Genomic DNA, 16,670 nt, shown 5'->3' with positions numbered 1-16,670 from the left:
CAGGATGGGTTCATGAAAGGCAGGTCCTGCTTTGTGAATCTGTTGGCCTCTATGATGAGGTGACCCACCTAGTGGGTGAAGGGAAAGTGGATGTGGATGTTGGCTACCTGGACTTCTGTAAAGCCAAAACCACCACATGCAGTGCTACAGGCTTTGGAAAAAGGGGGTGGGGAAGAGGGAAAGAACCTGAGGATACTGATCGGCAACCAGCTGAATATGAGCCAGCAGTGTGCCCAGGTGGCCAACAGCCTCCCGGCTTGTATCAGAAAGTGTGGCCAGCAGGAGTAGGGAAGCGATCGTCCCCTGTACTCTGCACTGGTGAGGATGTGCTTTGATGCTGTGCCCAATTTTGGGCCCCTCACTGCAAGAAAGACATTGAGGTGCTGTAGCATGTCCAAAGGAGGGCAGTGAAGCTGGTGAAGGGACTTGTGCTTTAGACTTATGGGAAGCAGTTGAGGGAACTGAGTCTAGCCTGGAGAAAAGGAATCTCAGCAGAGATCATGTTCTCTACAGCTACCTGAAGGGAGGTTGCAGCGAGGTGGGTGCTGGTCTTTTCTCACAAATAATGAATGAACGAAAGGAAGAGGCCACTAGTCATGCCAGGGAAGGTTTAGGTTGGCTCTTAGGAAGAATTTCTTCACAGAAAGGATTATCGAGCACTGAAACAGGCTGCCCAGGGAAGTGGTTGAATCGCCATCTGTGGAGGTGTTTAAAAGTTGTGTAGATACAGCACCTAGGGACATGGTGTAGCAGTGCACCTGGCAGTTAGGTTAATATTTAGACTTGATGATCTTAAAGGCCTTTCTCAGCCTAAACAATTCTATGATGCTATATTGTGTATTAAAGAGGAAATTTGAGATAATAAAATGAGAAGGTGGGTTTGCTCATTAAATTACTCACAGTAGTTTTTCAGTCTGTGAACCCACTTCCTGCACCACATCAAATTCGTTTAATGTTCACAAGGGTACGTTGTGTGTTCAATGTACTTGTGATACAGTGGAGACAGTGGAAATACTCTAATTTCTTTTGAAGGTTTTGCTTATCAGATTCCTCTGTTAAAGATGGAAACTTGGAATAGATTAGAAATACACCTAGAAATTTTGTAGATGTATAAGATGTTGCATGACAGCACACTTTTGATACCTAAGCACAGGAATACGTTCTCCAAATCTGACCATTCAGTATAACACAGTATGACTCTCCTTTATTGTTTTGAACTCTGACATTTCTAATGTATTTCCCAGAAATGCCAAATCTGAGATGGACTAGGATGTGTCATATGTTTGGATATGGAAAAGTGTGCTGTGTATTTCTGTGTGCACTAAGGGAATTAAGGCTTTGCATGTCTCTCCAAGCAGTTCTTGCTTTCTATAACCTAACTGCTTGCTGCTCCCAAATCATGTGTGTTTAAAAGGTTAATGGCATTTTATTTTAGGCTGTGGGAGATTGTATCTTTGCTTTTGTGTGGCAGTCTAAAGTTTTAGTTAAAAGCCGTCACAGCACTAATAGGGAGAGACATCAGAGTTTTTGCTAAGTTCTCAGCTATCTTAATGCCCTGTAATCCTATAAAAAATATTTTTCCTTTAAAATATTTTCTTATCCACAGTTGTTCTTGTGCAACAAAGCCACAAATAGTGCTTCAGGATGTCTTCTAACAGAACTATTCTTTACTGGTAAAAAGACTTAAAAAAAATATATCCCTTGGAGCTGCACCGAACTTGACTAGGTATCTTAACTGATATTTTTAGAAGGTATGTGACTAAACTTATATGTAGGCCTTTTTTCAGAGGATTGTTAGATGATATTCTTACCAGTGTAAACTGGGTTGGTTAATCTACTGGGTTTTCCAGTATTATAGAAAAGCCCAGATAATCTAAAATTAACAAAATATTTCTCAATTCCTGGAAATCTGGCAAGCACTTAAAGCAGCAGAGACAGTTTTACCTTAACTCATAATGAACACTGTGAAAAGCTCTGGTTGTTCATGGTTGATAGTCAATGCCTAGCTAAGGAGAGGAGCAAGACCAGGCTGAATGTTACTCTCTCATTCTGGGCTGATTTCAGGTTATGCAGTCTGTTCCTTCATAAAATTTCTTCTGTATATGTACGTAGTCATTTACCATGTGCAATTTTATGCTAAAAACCTTGTTGGGATAATATAGTAGAATGAGTTACAAGTATGAAACAGAATGCTCATGTGACTTCTGGTGCTGGTATTTTCTTAGGGCAGATGCATGTTATTTCTCAGCTTCCCTCAGAAGCACATATGCTTGCTTGCACAGCCTAGCTGACTCTTAAAGGACTTCCCCAAATCCATCTAGAGCTGTAAACCTTTACTTGGATTTATTGGAGAAAGTAGTGAGTGTTTTAGTGGCCTGATATTAACACTAGACCAATTTTATTACAAAAATTCAGAAGAATACTGTGGAAGGAGTATTTAGTTCAGCCTTCATTTAGGTACATAGATCAGTTTATATATTTTCAGCTTGCAGAGTAAGTCTGCTTTAAATCTCTGAAATGTTTCAGATTGAGCAAAAGCACTTTAGTCCCTCAGTGGCTCCGTACGTGATCCGCAGAAGTGTTTGTGAAGACAATAACAGGACAAAGGGAAATGGATACTAATAAATCAATTGGCACTGTCAGTTCACTGTTTAATGTTCTCTAGAATACATAAGATTTATCACTAAGGAATTGTAGAATAATGGTAGTGTATGGAAACGAAGTCCACCAGGGAGGTGTACTACATCATTCGGATTTAGCGCTGCCATCTGCTTAATGGCATTGAGATGACTACAGAGGTACTTATGATCAACCATTCATAGCAGTGACAGATGCTGCAGAGAGTTAACATGCCAGAGAATGAGCTTTGTTACTGAAATTCAGATGATGTGACAAGGTTGCCGAGGAAGGGGGCTGGGTTTGTTACCTCTCCAGCAGCATTAAAGGTTTATTGTGTGCTTTTAAGTTTACTGTTAAGAGAGAATGACTAACACAGTTACTGTAGTACAAAATCTGGAGAACCCCATCTGTCTGCTTCATGGCACTCAGAAGTTTCAATTAACTTCTCTAGGCTTGCCTGCTAATGTTTAAAACTAGCTACTTCTTTTCCCAGAAAAAAATAACGCTTTTGTCTAGTTCCATTATATTTTTTTTTACATGCAACAAAGATCAGCAGTCTCAACTTTGAAAGGAATAGCTTGTGTAACTATATGCCTGTGTCTGAGGGCCAAGAATAAGTCATTCATGTAGAAATTTAGTAATTTTGGGTTTAATTATAAGTTAAACTTTAAAACTGTTTTACATCTTCAGTCAGGGTGATCTCAGCTTCACTCTGTTTTAGAATTTCATCTAAACACTGATACAAAAGTGGACAAGTTCAGACTTGGGATAATTGCTGGCTCTGTCTGTGGTTATCTGCAGTGTTTCTGCTTTCCACACTTGCCTGTTAATGTTTTAGATTTCTCTCAGCAACAACTGTTGTACCATTGCCTTAAACTATTTCTCAGTTGCTTTTTGTGTATCTGACAGCAATTGCTACCATTTCAAATTTTACCAAAATGTGATACATTGAATGCCTGCAAGTGGCTTGTAAACCTTGGAGCCATTCAGTCAAGCTGAGCTGAACTGAGAGGCTTGGCAAATTCTCTGTAGTATACCTGTCTTTACCTGTGCCTCTAATTCTATTTCTATGTATTGGTTAATGTGTTGAGAAGTGGGAATTACATGCTAAACTTTAAATTATTTAACAGCATAAAAAGGTAACTGCCCATGTGGCAATTTGTAAGTATGATCTTAAAGGTCTCTTCCAATGAAAGCAATTCTATGATTCTGTTAAAAGCAGTGTTATGAATGCTGTGTGGTTTACTGTTCTTTTTAACAGTGACTGATTCAGGGTAAACAGTAGGGTAGACTGTGCACAATGGTGCTGTGGTTTGAAAGGGCTGAAGAAGTTTGCATTTTGTAGCTTGTGTAGCTAAAAAATTTCATGTCAGGGTCAAGAGAGGACTATAAAAAGACACCCATTGAAATTGGCCAATGGCCATTGTTCATAGTACATCTAAATTCGGAGACTTGAATCCTTCAGATCTCTAAATCTCCCCCTGGAGAGGCACCTTAGTTTGAGAGCAGCTGATTCCTAGTATGTGGTTCTTGCCAAGACCCAGAGATGTGGTCCTTCATTTTCCTTTGGGAAGTCAAATTTTCAGGTTTATTCTGAACCTGTACTTAGTAGTCCTACAAAAGATGATTGCTACTTAGAAGAGGAGGATTTTCATGAAGAGCTGAGTGTATGGATTCGTAATTAGCTTATGGAGGTGTTGCTATTGGTATTTGGAAGTTAATTGCTAACACTTTGTGATGCTCGGTGTTCTAAATTTCCATTGTTGAGTTTGTGAGCAATGATGCATTTCCAGGTTGTATAAATATGCATCATATGCAAACCAATGTCTGTTGCTGTTGCTTTCCAAGATGTAATGCTAGGAGCTGTTGGTATTTCATGCTCTGACTTACAAATGGAATCAAACAGCAGCCTGAGTGCTGGAGGTAGTGCAAGTGGCTAGTGTTGTGCAGCTGTTGCTAAAACACCTGGTGTGTATGAGCTCATTGGAGGTTATCATTCTGTGCAGGTAAAGCCCCCAAAGCATTAGCATAAACAAGGTAACCTATCTGTTAACTGAAAATCCCTGCCATGTGCTTTCCTCAGTTTTAATGCTCGTATTATTGGAGGAGATTTTACTTTTTTTTTTCAGATCTAGTTCCTCAGGTTTAGATGGATGTTTTCCATTCTTTTACCTGTTGAAATGTGACAAAATATTCAGAAGTGCTTCAATAGCACAGCTTTAATTGTGAATCTGGCATACAGGCTGAGTTTTTAAATCGGTTTACATTTACATTTTTAAAATTAGTTTAACATAAGTGTATCACATGCTGTACTCAAAATTGGAAAATGTTTTTAGAATCCTTGTCATGTTGACATTAGATTGCTTCACTATTTAATTTGTACTAATTAGACTTGGTAAAATGTTTTTTATATACAAAAATGTTTTTCTTCATGGCTTCGCTATTAATAACTGTGCCTCAATGTTTAGAAAATAAGTAAAACTACATTTAAAAATAAGTTTAAAGACCTGTTGGTGGTAACTTTGTATAGAGATATTAATGGTACAAAAGGTAGTAACATGAAATTTTAAATACTTCAGGGATCAAAAAAATTTTGTAATTATTCATTTCATGTGATTACTTTAATTTTACTTAGGTGATTGGGCAGCATCTTAAATTGAGTGGTTGCCACAATATAATTTAAGAGGATAAGTATTTTGTATGATTCAGGATTTTTTTTCCTTGACTGATTACGCAGGTGGAAATGTGAGAGAACAGGTCACATAGGATATTTTAAGAACTCCCAAATAGGAGGAAAAACTCAGTAACAGTGAATATTTTTGAAATAGTAGATGCTATATTGTAGTTAACTGTAGCTTGTGGAATTAGTCATAGTTTTAAAATATCTTAATTATGAGTGCTTTGATTTAATTACAGCATTTTTTTAAAAAAGTATTTTAAGCTTGGACGATGGACGTAAAGAGGAAGGAGAATATCCAGTTGCTAGGCCTCAGCAGGGTGCTGCAGCAGTGCCACTAGATACATGGTCTTTGGATACACAGCTTGGATAATGAGGCCGCCAAGTCTTACAATTTGAAAAGTTCTTTCTAAATGAGTAACAATAAATGTTTTACATAATAAACTTTCTATTAGTTTAATTAGGAGATACCAAGATCAGGAAGAGTAAATACATAGTCTCTGACTAGAGAAAGGACAGCATCATAAATTCACACTTGCAGTAGGTAGTCAAGAATATACGGAGGGAAGATTTATTTTTCCCTGGTGAGGGGTGGAGAGGGAACTTTGTTCTCAACTCACACTTGGAAGCCAATGTCTGTTAATGGAATGAGAGGGGCATGAAAAATCAGGCTCCAGCAGTTCAGAGTGTTTGTGTCACTGGACACCTTTTTGTAGATTTGATGCTGTTTTGCTGGTTGACAGTCAACAGATGTCTGCTTAATAGCAATAATTGTGAATTGCATGGTTTTTTCTCTTAGACTATCCTGTAGTATTTAGTTTGCTTTTGAGGGAAGAAAAGTCTTGCCTCTTTTTGTGGGTGAGGAAAAAAGTATTTAACTGGGCAACTTTAGAAAAGAGATGGCTGTAGGAAAACATTGAATTTGTCTTATTTGTTTCTACTGCTTGTACTTTATTTTAAAAGTAATACTGGGAACTCTAAAATGCACTTTTAAGCACAATTTTGGCACCAATCTGACAAGTGGTGAAAAACAGTAATGATCAGAATTTGAGGTTTATTGTAGTGGAATTGTCAGGTGCAATATGCTTGGAGCACATGTATTGGTAAAAGCAGTAGAGCCCACACAAGCCCCAGAAACAAGCCCTAGCAGTGAAGTGGACTGAATTATCTTCAACACAATAGGAAGAGGCCTGGCTTGTACTTGGAGAGTCAAGGCTTCAACCCTGCTTGTGTAAAGGGCATGGGAGAAGCACTGGAAAGATCTCAAACGAGGCAATACACATTGCTTTTAAGATCTGACAGATGCTCTTGACTTTGCAGCCCTGAAAACAGTTATATAATCTCTTTAACCAAATACATGCCTTTTATTACTTTTACATTATAATTATACATAACTCAAGTGCTCTTCAGTGTCAGCTGATGAGTAAAGATACCAAATTTATAAAAACTGATGAAAGTTGTACTGTTCCTTCAGTCAATTAGCAAGACAAGAAGGTATGATGTCTATCTTACTGAGCAGTGTTTCTAATGACAGAATGGTGACATTCTGTCTGTGCAGGTTTTGTGGTTGATAGTGTATTAAGGGCAGTATTGTCTTCTACTTCAACCTGTGACAAGTAACCATATCTTAGGTCTCTAACATCTTATGCAGGGCTCAAGAAGGATAACCAAGAATTAGATGAAACAATACCCACAGCTTATTCCAGTACTGCAATGGATGGTCTAAAGATTTTGACCAATAGCTGTCAGATCTTCATTATTCTGTGCTGATTCCACTGTCCTTGGTAGTGTTGTCTGTTTGAGGGGAAAGGGAAGAGAATCTGGCCAGAGATTGGCCAATGTTAATGTTCACCTTGGTTAACATCTGTTTTCCATTTAGCAGTTGGAGTACACTTGTTACACACTTGGGTAGTTTAAGACTTCAGTTTCCTCTGACAGCAATCTGGGTCACTCCCCCCAGCCTGCTTTGCAAACCAGACCGATGGGATGCACACTGGCTGGGCTGGGCTCTGATGCACAGGCTAAACCAAATTGCTCATGTTTCCACAGACAGGAGTTTTGTTTTTTCTGCTGGAGCTTTCTTTGAGGTAGTGAATTTTTGACATTTTATTTAGCATTTCTCATGTTTAAGGAATGGATTTTTGCTGCATTCCATTCATGGTTTCAGGATAAAGCTATAGCTCTGCTGTTGCTGTTCCTGAGAAGAAGCCTCATTTGTACTGTGGCACTTCTGCCACTTGCCATTTGCTATTCCTGTTTTGAGAGACGGGACTTGAGAGTAGACTGAGGGGAAAAAAAAGACTGAAGGAGTTCACAGACAGCAGTAACTGGACGTTTCATAGGGTGAAACTTGTTAGCTTTGAGGAGCTGTGTAGATTTCTGCTAGAAATGTAGAGAGAGAGATGTATAGTTTGCTTATAGAAATATATAGAATATAGATTCTGCTAGAATTGAGATAGACATAGCTCTGTGCCTAGTAGGTTGCACCAGAATGCAGATGTCTCTGAAAGCATGTCACTACTTAAAAGTGAAATCTGTCACAATTTCTATAATAAATAATTTCTGAATAGTGATAGCTAAGGGAATCCTTGAGGGGGGACTCTGGTTATCTTTTAGTATTATAGGATATAATTTAAGGAAGATTGCATCATTTCCCTATATTTTACTTAGCTTTCACGTATCAGTCTCAGCTGCTTTGTAAGGTTGTTGTATGTTTTACAGACAAACTGAAACACAGAGATGAGTAACAAACTTCTCCTAAGAAGTGGCAGGACTGGATGTTCAATAAAAATCTATCTACAAGATGCAAGAAAAAAATGTGGATCTTAGACTTGTAGACTCCTCATAGTCTGTTTTTATGCTAGCCTGCTGTAAGCTGGTTCACAGAGTATGTTGTTCTAGTGATCCACAGAAGCATTAGGAACAGATAGTCAACTCAATGTTCAGGACAATTATGGAGTTCTGAGATGTTTCACTGCAGTGATTGTTGTCTTGACAGTAACATTTGGGACAAGTCTTCCTGTTGACAGATGCTTTTTGATATCAAACAGCTGAGCATGAAGATCTGATGGAAATGGTAGGAAAAGGCTTGCCCTTGTGGAAGAATTTGTTTCAGATGTGATCATATCAGTCAGTGTCTATCCTGTAAGACCTCTTCTTGGAAAGATCCTCATTTGTTCTTTCAGCTTTGCTGTCTGGTGCAGCCTCTGTGTAGAAGGACAATGGTGATGCTTGTGGAGCTACTCTTAGCACAAAAAGAAGCCTTCATGTTTGGAAGGGTTTTTTTTGTCACTTTCTGAAACTGCCCTGGCTTCTTTCTAAGGGGATCATTCACAGTTATTAGCAATACCAATATGCAAAAGAAAAAGCAGATTTTTTTTTTTTCCCCTGTTTTTCCTTGGTACACATTGGAAGAAGCTGAACTGGTTGCCAAGGCCATTTTTCATCACTGAAGATGAAGAAAGCTTGAGTTCACCCAGTGCTTAGACCTGGTAACAAGAGTTGTTTAGTGCTTAAGTCTGGGCTTTTCCAGTAAAGTACATTTCAGTCAGAGACCTTTTACTGTCCCCTTAGCCATCGGGCTCCCAGCCATACTGCTGGTTAAACACAAACAGCACGATGCACATTCTGAAAGATGACTGTTTTAAATCTTAAAAGTGCTGTGGCAATCACATTCATTAATCACAATATAATTTTCCTACCTTTATACATTTTTTTGGAAACACTACAGAACACCTGCACTGTGTGGTTGATATGCTTGTTCTATTGGGACTATTGTCCCAAAAATACTCTAAAGACCTCTTCTGATATCTTTGTCAGCATTAGGTTGAACCCTACCATTCTGTTGATACCTGTCTCAAGATGATATTCCAACATCTCTAGACAGAGTAAGCCAACAGTGATGGTATAAAAGGTAGGGGTTCCTTCAGGCAGCCATCATGTCAAGAGCAGTTACTGCTATTTGTTTTCTTCATAAAGATTTGTTCTTCTGTTATGATTCATCAAGACATTTTCAGAAACAATCAGCTTAGCAGAAAAGCCTGAGAAATTCAGGTCATATTCCATAAGACCTTTGAAGGCTTATGTTGAATACCTCTAAAGTATTTTAAGACACTTCTCGCAGCACAGTGGTTCTGGAAAAATGGCAGGAAGCTTCCCCTTTATCTTTTTTACTGGATAAAAAAAGCTCCTCTAAGGCTTTACTTCATCAGTGATGCCGTGGTAAAATCTGAGGTTGCTCTTCTCTGTCAGGCTGTTTCTTGAGCAGAGAAAACAAGCTCTTCCCCCTGGCTTTATCTGAACTACTTAAACCTCACTTCACACTTCCTCTAAGCATTTTAGGATTAATGTCCAGCCCTCAGCAATTAGAATTTATATACTCCTTAAATTTATTGTTGTTTCCTAATCCTTCCATGCCATGAGGTGATTCCCTGTTTTAATGTCGACATGGAAAAATCAAAGCATTTTTTTCTGTTTCTGCCTTCTCTTGTCAGCACAAAGACAGTGTTGGGATGGGAGTAGGGAAGTTAAATAGGAGGAGGTATAAGCAAGGCTCCATCTGTACAACAGATCTGCATCACGGCTGGTACTAGAGTGTATACTGCACTTCTGCTCTTTACTTGATGATTAGAAAGGTGCCTGAAAACTCAGCTGACTGTACCATGTAATGCACTTACCCATCTAGAAAGCAGACACATGGAGAAGGAAAAATGACGAAATAAAAATTGAAAATGGCCTCAAGATAACATCACAGCTGAAAGCAGGAACTCAAAGCAGACGCCAGTTCAGTATTGCTTAGTTAAAAAGCAAAAGATACACTGTATGTTTTTTTTCTTTGGAAGCAGAGAGCTATGTGAGATAGAGGAAAATGAACCTGTTTTCTGATTTTTTTTCTTTTTTTTCATTTCTGTGAGACAAAATGAAGGGAAGCAGCAGCAAAGGGCTTCCCTTGCAGAATAAATCCATTAAAAGGAAATAAAATTTGAGTAATCTTCAGTCAAAATGGTAAGATTCCAGGGAATCTGTATGTAAATATAAATGTTAAGGATGCTTTTAAAACACAAAAATTGACATCATACCTTTGTCTAGATGAAGAATTATTTAATAGAGCTACTTCATTTCTCACAACAGAATTGATCTCAATTATATTGGCTGAGTTCAAATGTACAGTTTGGAATGAAATTTGGTATTTCAGGTTCCTTTTGACTAGCTTTCTTTTTAGCAGGTGATTGCTTTGGAATGAATACAGTTCTGTAAGCTCTAACTTTATATACAGTACTAGAGTTTTCTGTTATTCCCTAAAAAGTCTGTTATTTTTGATCTTGGTTGTGAACTCCATGGACTTTTCAGACTGTTACAGGTGAAACAAAAAATCTTTTTTTGTGCTTTTTTTTTTTTACCCAGAATTCCTTACAGACACCTGTATGTACCCTTTTCTTTGTGTCTTTAAGTTGTCTTATCTGAAACTGCATTTGTTTAACATGGAGTTGAATTGAGATAACGTGGAGACTCAGAGTACGAATGAGAGCAGGGAGAGTAGAGAGCATTGAATTGCACTAGGCATCCTTACTTCACATTTTAGCTTGTACTTTTTGGACAGATTATCAATTTTGGAGGCTTTGTCTTCTAATAAAGATAGGCCATTACATATGTTCAGTATAAGTAATTTTTTTCCTTTCTAATATTTGTTTATTTTGCCATTTACATTCTGGAAAATGAGTCATTTGTTCGTTTAATTTTTGCTCTATGAAATGAAACCCTGCAAAAGTCATTCTGACAGGATTGACAGATATGGGGATAGGGCTCAGCTGCTGTAGGCTTCTAAACTTGATGAGAGCCTTCAAATGAATAATCAAGTGCTGTGTGGAAGGATAGTCCATGTCAATTTTAAGCTGGTTGTCAGAATAAAGACTTTTGTCACTGGCTGCTGTAGAGGAAAATTGTTATTTCATTGCTTCAGACTTCACCTTTCTTTTTCTGGGGTTCTCATCACATGGACTAACAAACAATAGACAACATCTAGGTTGTATACAAATACTGGTTTTTTTGGTGGGTCTTCATAGTGCATTCAGCTTGAGTTTTTTAGGAAGCCTTATATAACAGTAACAAGTACTCATCCATGCTCCTTAGGTATGCATTTGCACACACCAGAACTGGATTATTTCTGGCCTGGATTATTCTGTTGCATTTAAAACCTCTTTTTTTTTTTTAAAAAAAAAAGAAGCTAAAACCTAACAATGATCTTTGTCTTGTGTCAGTTTAGAAGGGATTATGATGTGGTATTTCATATAAATGCTTTACTTGCAAATTCAAGTTCAGCCTAGCAATTGCTTTTTCTGGTGGGTTTTTTTTTGTTAGCAATAAATCTAATGTTAGAAATGTTTTGTCCACATTCATAGTTACTTGCTAGTGATCACCTGTTGATTTCATTCCCACTCAGAAGGCAGCAACTTGGTAGCATCAGTTGGTGGAGTATTTTCCAAATATTAGTCCTGAGTCTGTGGTTAGAAAAGGAAAGGAACAATTAGGAGACTTGCTTTTATGTCCTGCAGACATGTCTAATAGACTCTTGTTCTGTCAACTATGTAAAAGACTATACTTAAATGAATTAAAGCATGAATAGAAAAGTAGTATCTAATAAGGCTTGTACTTCAGTTACCATTCAGTGGTCTTAATACAGATAGCAAGGACATTATGAAATGGAAAGAACTGGTTTAGGACATGGTTGTGGTATTCATACAAATCTTTGAATCCTATGACTGCAGATTTCTGCTTTTAAGTTAGTTTCTATTACTATTTCTTGTCTGCCTATTAAAATGATAGCATTTGCATATCTGCACATCTGTCCTGTTCTGAAGACAGTGGAACTTGTATGGCAAGTGTATTACCCTCTGATCAGCAAGTTGCTTCTCCTGTATTGCATTTTTATCAGTGAATGCAAAGATGCAAACGCAGAATACTAGGCAGCAGTGGGTCATGAAAAGATCTTTATACAAGAAATTGATTGATTCAGTACTTTCATGTCTTAGTTGTCTTTCATTTGCACTCCTAAGATCTTTAACATTCCGAACTATAATTTTATATTTAATATCCTTACATCCACATTTACACTGTGGACCAGGGGTTCAGTGATGAAGAATATTAAATGAAAGTAGATAGTTTCTTTTCTAATTAATGAACAAACAGGACCTAAGTTGTCATTGCCACATGAACATACAATGACAAGCATTGCTTCTAAAATGTAATTCCTTTATTTCTTGTTCTTCCTACTTCCCTCCTTCCATGCAGTGGGGCAGATTACTATGACTATGGCCACGGGCTGAGTGAAGAGACATACGACTCCTATGGTGAGTAGCTTTATGAGCTGACTGAATACACTAGTAGACTCTTGAGCAAGCAGAATCAAAGAAGAATTTCCATCAGGCAGGCTTCAGTCCTGCAGTGGGGAACAGCTGCCTAGGGATTCCCACACTGCCACAGAGCAGCTCATGTGGTTCTTGAGAAAAGTCCTGAAGGGGAGGTTTTTGTGGTCTGTAAGCTAACAGTCAGTGAGACTGAAATCCAAGAAATAAATTAAAAGCTAAATCATGCTGCAAGTACCATTTTCATGTCAGATTCAATGAGATTTAAGGCAGAAAAACAAAGGAGTGTAGGCCCTTTATTTCAGGAGCTGCTTACAACTGAAAGCAAATGCTTCTAGTGTGACACAACTGGCACTGAAACTTGGTACAAGGCAAGAATTTGCTGAAGTTCTCCGATGAGTCAGGGCCTGACTGAATGCATTTTAGACTCGTATGGTCTTCCTGGATTCATTTTCCTGCGTCAGTCTTGTGAAATCAAGCAGGGAGTCATTGTGTAAAGGTTATGGAAGTACTTCAGGTAGCTGGCAGACACAAGGGCACTGGGTTACTCATACAGAGACAAAACAATGCGTAATGAACCAAAAAACATATGCCAGTGGTAAAGATCACTTTTTTTTTTAGGCTACAAGTGTGGTAGTGACAAGTTTAATTAAAGAAATCTGTTACAGATTAAAAGCATCAAGCATGTTAAAAGGCACCTTTGCTTAAGGGATAAATGTTAAATCTTTGGCTAGAGATCAGACAAATATAATCTAGATCACTCAAATCTCAAATATTTGAGGGTTGGTTGTAGCTCTTGTAAGAGCTCTGTTTCTGGGTAATGGATGCTTCAGTGATTTTTTGAAGGGCTCCTTAATTTTTTCCATGGTGTATTTCTTGCACTCTATTTGGAAGTTTCTGCTGAAAACTAAAATGAACTCAACTGAGTTGTGATAAATGCATCTAATACAGAATTTTGATCAATGTTGTCTACTTAAATGAAATTATTTTGCTTAAGGGGGAAGTCAGATTAACAAAATAAGAGGTCAATTGAAATTCCAGTGTCCTTCAGTACTTAAAATTGATGTTGATAAGTACATAGCTTAAATCTTTTTCACCATTAAAGTAAAATGGTTTGCAATTATAAGCCTGATACTTCTAAGACTATTTCTTGAATGCAAAATTGATTCGGGGGGAGGGAGGGGAATATATGGAACTGCGTAATGTAGATAGAGTTGACCAATGAAACATTGGGAAAATGTGGTTTGAGCATTTTAGATTGAAAATATGGATTTTTTTTCATTGCTCTTGCATGTAAAATTGGTTTTCAATTTATTAAAGCACAGCCACTCATAATATTAAGTCATGCATTTACTCAAGTTGAGAGTGAGACTATAAATACCTTGAAGAATGATTATGGGCTACAGCTACTGAATTTTTTGCATGTACAAATAATTATACCCTTCTTAACTATCTGACTCTCAAGTACATCCTTAAATGCAGAGTTAGATAACAGTCATCCTTACAGTCTGTAAAGTTTGTTAGGTGCTTCAAACTAAAATTCATAAAACTGCATAGTGAGCAAGTAGTTGCCTAGTGCTGGCCAGGAGGAAACAGATTCCTAGGAATTACACCAACTTTTCCACATCTGAGAAGTTCAGTTGCCAATCCAGAGGATGTAGGAAGAATATCACTGGTGTTGGGATTCTGAGCCCCGAATAGCACAAAAATGAAAACTGATGAAAATGAAAGTGACTTTCTTTACCCTACTGATTTGACCAATTGCTTGAAAAAGAGCAACTATTCCCTTGAAACTGTAGCCAAGACTGCTTTTTACATCTAAACAGAAGCAGCAGTGCTTAAATCTAGGACGTTCTTAATTCTTATCCCTCAGCCAGGTGCCTTTACTGTCAGGCTGCAGTCCTTTCCCTTTCTCAGGATGAGCCTTGCTTGCTGTGTGATGAAGCACAACAGGTCCCTTCTCGTGTACATTGGTCTGTGATCAGCTTCCTTTGGAACTTCCTGATGTACAAATTTAATTCTTTGGGCCTTACACCAAATTTGAAACAAGAAACACTTGTTTGTTTTACCTCCTTGGCAAATGTTCTCAGCATCTAGGTATGGTCTGTAACTGAGGCTCTGCAGGCAGCCACCTGTGTTACAAATTACATAGCTAGGGTGAGTGGTGCCTGCATTTGAGGTTGGCATGCAGTTACATTCCAGACTTAACTTCTGGGTTGCCTTGGGTTCACTTGGACACCTGTATGCCTAGGGCAGGGCAGCTCTCCAAAAGCAGATGTGGAAGCACAATACACTGTTTTCAGGTGAAGGCCTATTGTTCTGTTTCCTTTTTCTCTCAGGGGTGATATAGTACTCTGAGTTGTGTTTACCTGACTAAAGCATACCTAAGTGCTGTTTCATTGTACTCTGTATTTGGTCATGTTTTCCCTCTTATTGTAACTGACTCACTTAAGGCAATACTTTGCCACTTTTTAGTAATATTTATGACCATTAAAACATGGTAGGATTATGAACCATTAAATATAACACAAGTTTTTCACAGACTTTTGTTAAAATTCAACCAAATGATCTCCCTTGCTCTTTTTTTATAATCTGCCTGCCTTTTTCTTAAAGTTTAGAGGAAGTGTCTATTTGCAGTGAAGTTGAATACTGCCTCTAGGTTATTAGAAGCCACAGGTGTTTGTAGTGATTCTTGAGACTTTTCACTACTGCATATTTGAATTAAGCCTGAATTGGTAATGATGAAAAAAAAAAAAACTTATTTCTGAGGGTAACTTATTTGCTTATGCATAATTCACATCCTCCATTCGTTTCATCCTGGCATAATTGTTTGCAGGTCTGCTACTATAGCTGACATTTCAGTGTATTTGCAACAGGCAGGTCCAGCTGATTGCCAGAGCCCCAAATGTTTTTGCCATTAGCCTGTCACACTCCCTGCTGTTGTTGTGCTGAAAAAGCACTGAGATAGGTCATCTAGGTGTGCTGTACCCCACCTTTTTTGGTTCATGTGTTAGACTTCTCTTTGTGCACCTTGGTTTTGGTAGATGAAGTGCAACTGTCTAAGAATTAAATATGGAAAAAAATCAGCATAGCATCTGAGGACACTAGAAGGGGTCTAACTCTATTTTCCTTTCTCACAGGGCAAGAAGAATGGACCAACTCACGACACAAGGCACCTTCTGCAAGGACAACAAAAGGAGTCTACAGAGACCAGCCATATGCCAGATACTGATTGTACTGTCTGATGTGAAATATCCAATCTCCACCAGTCCTGTATACTGTTCAAAGTAATTTTTTCTATGAACAATCCCTTTTTATTAATTCAAAGCGTATAAAAATCTGAATGGATGGACTGAATTTAAAATACTTTGTTGAAAGACAACCTGGACAGAAGCATATGTAAAACAAGGAACTTTGTTATTTCAGACTGTATTTGCAAAAATAGGTGATCAAAAAAATAACCTTTGATTAACTAGTGTTAAACAAAAAATAGGTTTACTAAATATGTTAGTCCATTCTTTTAACATAAGCGTAACCTTTTATTTTAAAGGTTTTCAACAACTTAGTTTTTAGTTTTTATTTTCAGCCATTTGCTAGATTTTCTCTTTGCAAACATGCGTAAAAAGGGAAACAGATTACAAATGCAAATAATGTGGTATTTTGTAACTCGAGTCTTGAAATGTTCTGTAGTGTTAAGCAAAGTTTTACCCTTGCTTGATACTAAATAAACTTTTGAAAGAAAAATCAGTGTGTGTGAGATTAATTTTATTCTTTATCGTATAATAAAACTTCATAAATAGTAGTAAACAGGGAGAAATGGTTAACAGTCATCATCATAAAAGGCTCCTATTAAACATTGTGCAATTTCTTTAAAAAAAAATGGTTTAAACCTAAATGTATATATATACTCACAGGAGATATAAATGCTGTTTAAAGTATCCAAATGGTATGGATCTGCTTGAGTGCCACATTAAATCAAAATACTTTTGTTAAAAATGGTTTAAAATAGTTAC

At 37.6% G+C, this 16,670-nt stretch overlaps 1 protein-coding gene across 1 annotated transcript in view; it reads left to right on the top strand.

Moving 5' to 3' along the window:
* Window positions 1–16,401, top strand: part of KHDRBS3 (KH domain containing, RNA binding, signal transduction associated 3) — a 64,970-nt gene extending 48,569 nt beyond the window's left edge. The window contains exons 7-8 of the mRNA XM_008943303.1: window positions 12,584–12,642; window positions 15,798–16,401. Of these exons, the coding sequence (XP_008941551.1) occupies window positions 12,584–12,642; window positions 15,798–15,889 (151 nt within the window). The 3' untranslated portion in view covers window positions 15,890–16,401. The remainder of the gene's footprint in view (window positions 1–12,583; window positions 12,643–15,797) is intronic.
* The last annotated feature ends 269 nt before the right edge of the window (window positions 16,402–16,670 follow it).

This window comes from Merops nubicus, unplaced genomic scaffold, assembly GCF_000691845.1.
Source record: "Merops nubicus isolate BGI_N331 unplaced genomic scaffold, ASM69184v1 scaffold1167, whole genome shotgun sequence".
NCBI lineage: Eukaryota > Metazoa > Chordata > Aves > Coraciiformes > Meropidae > Merops > Merops nubicus.
This window is presented reverse-complemented; position numbering and strand designations above follow the sequence as displayed.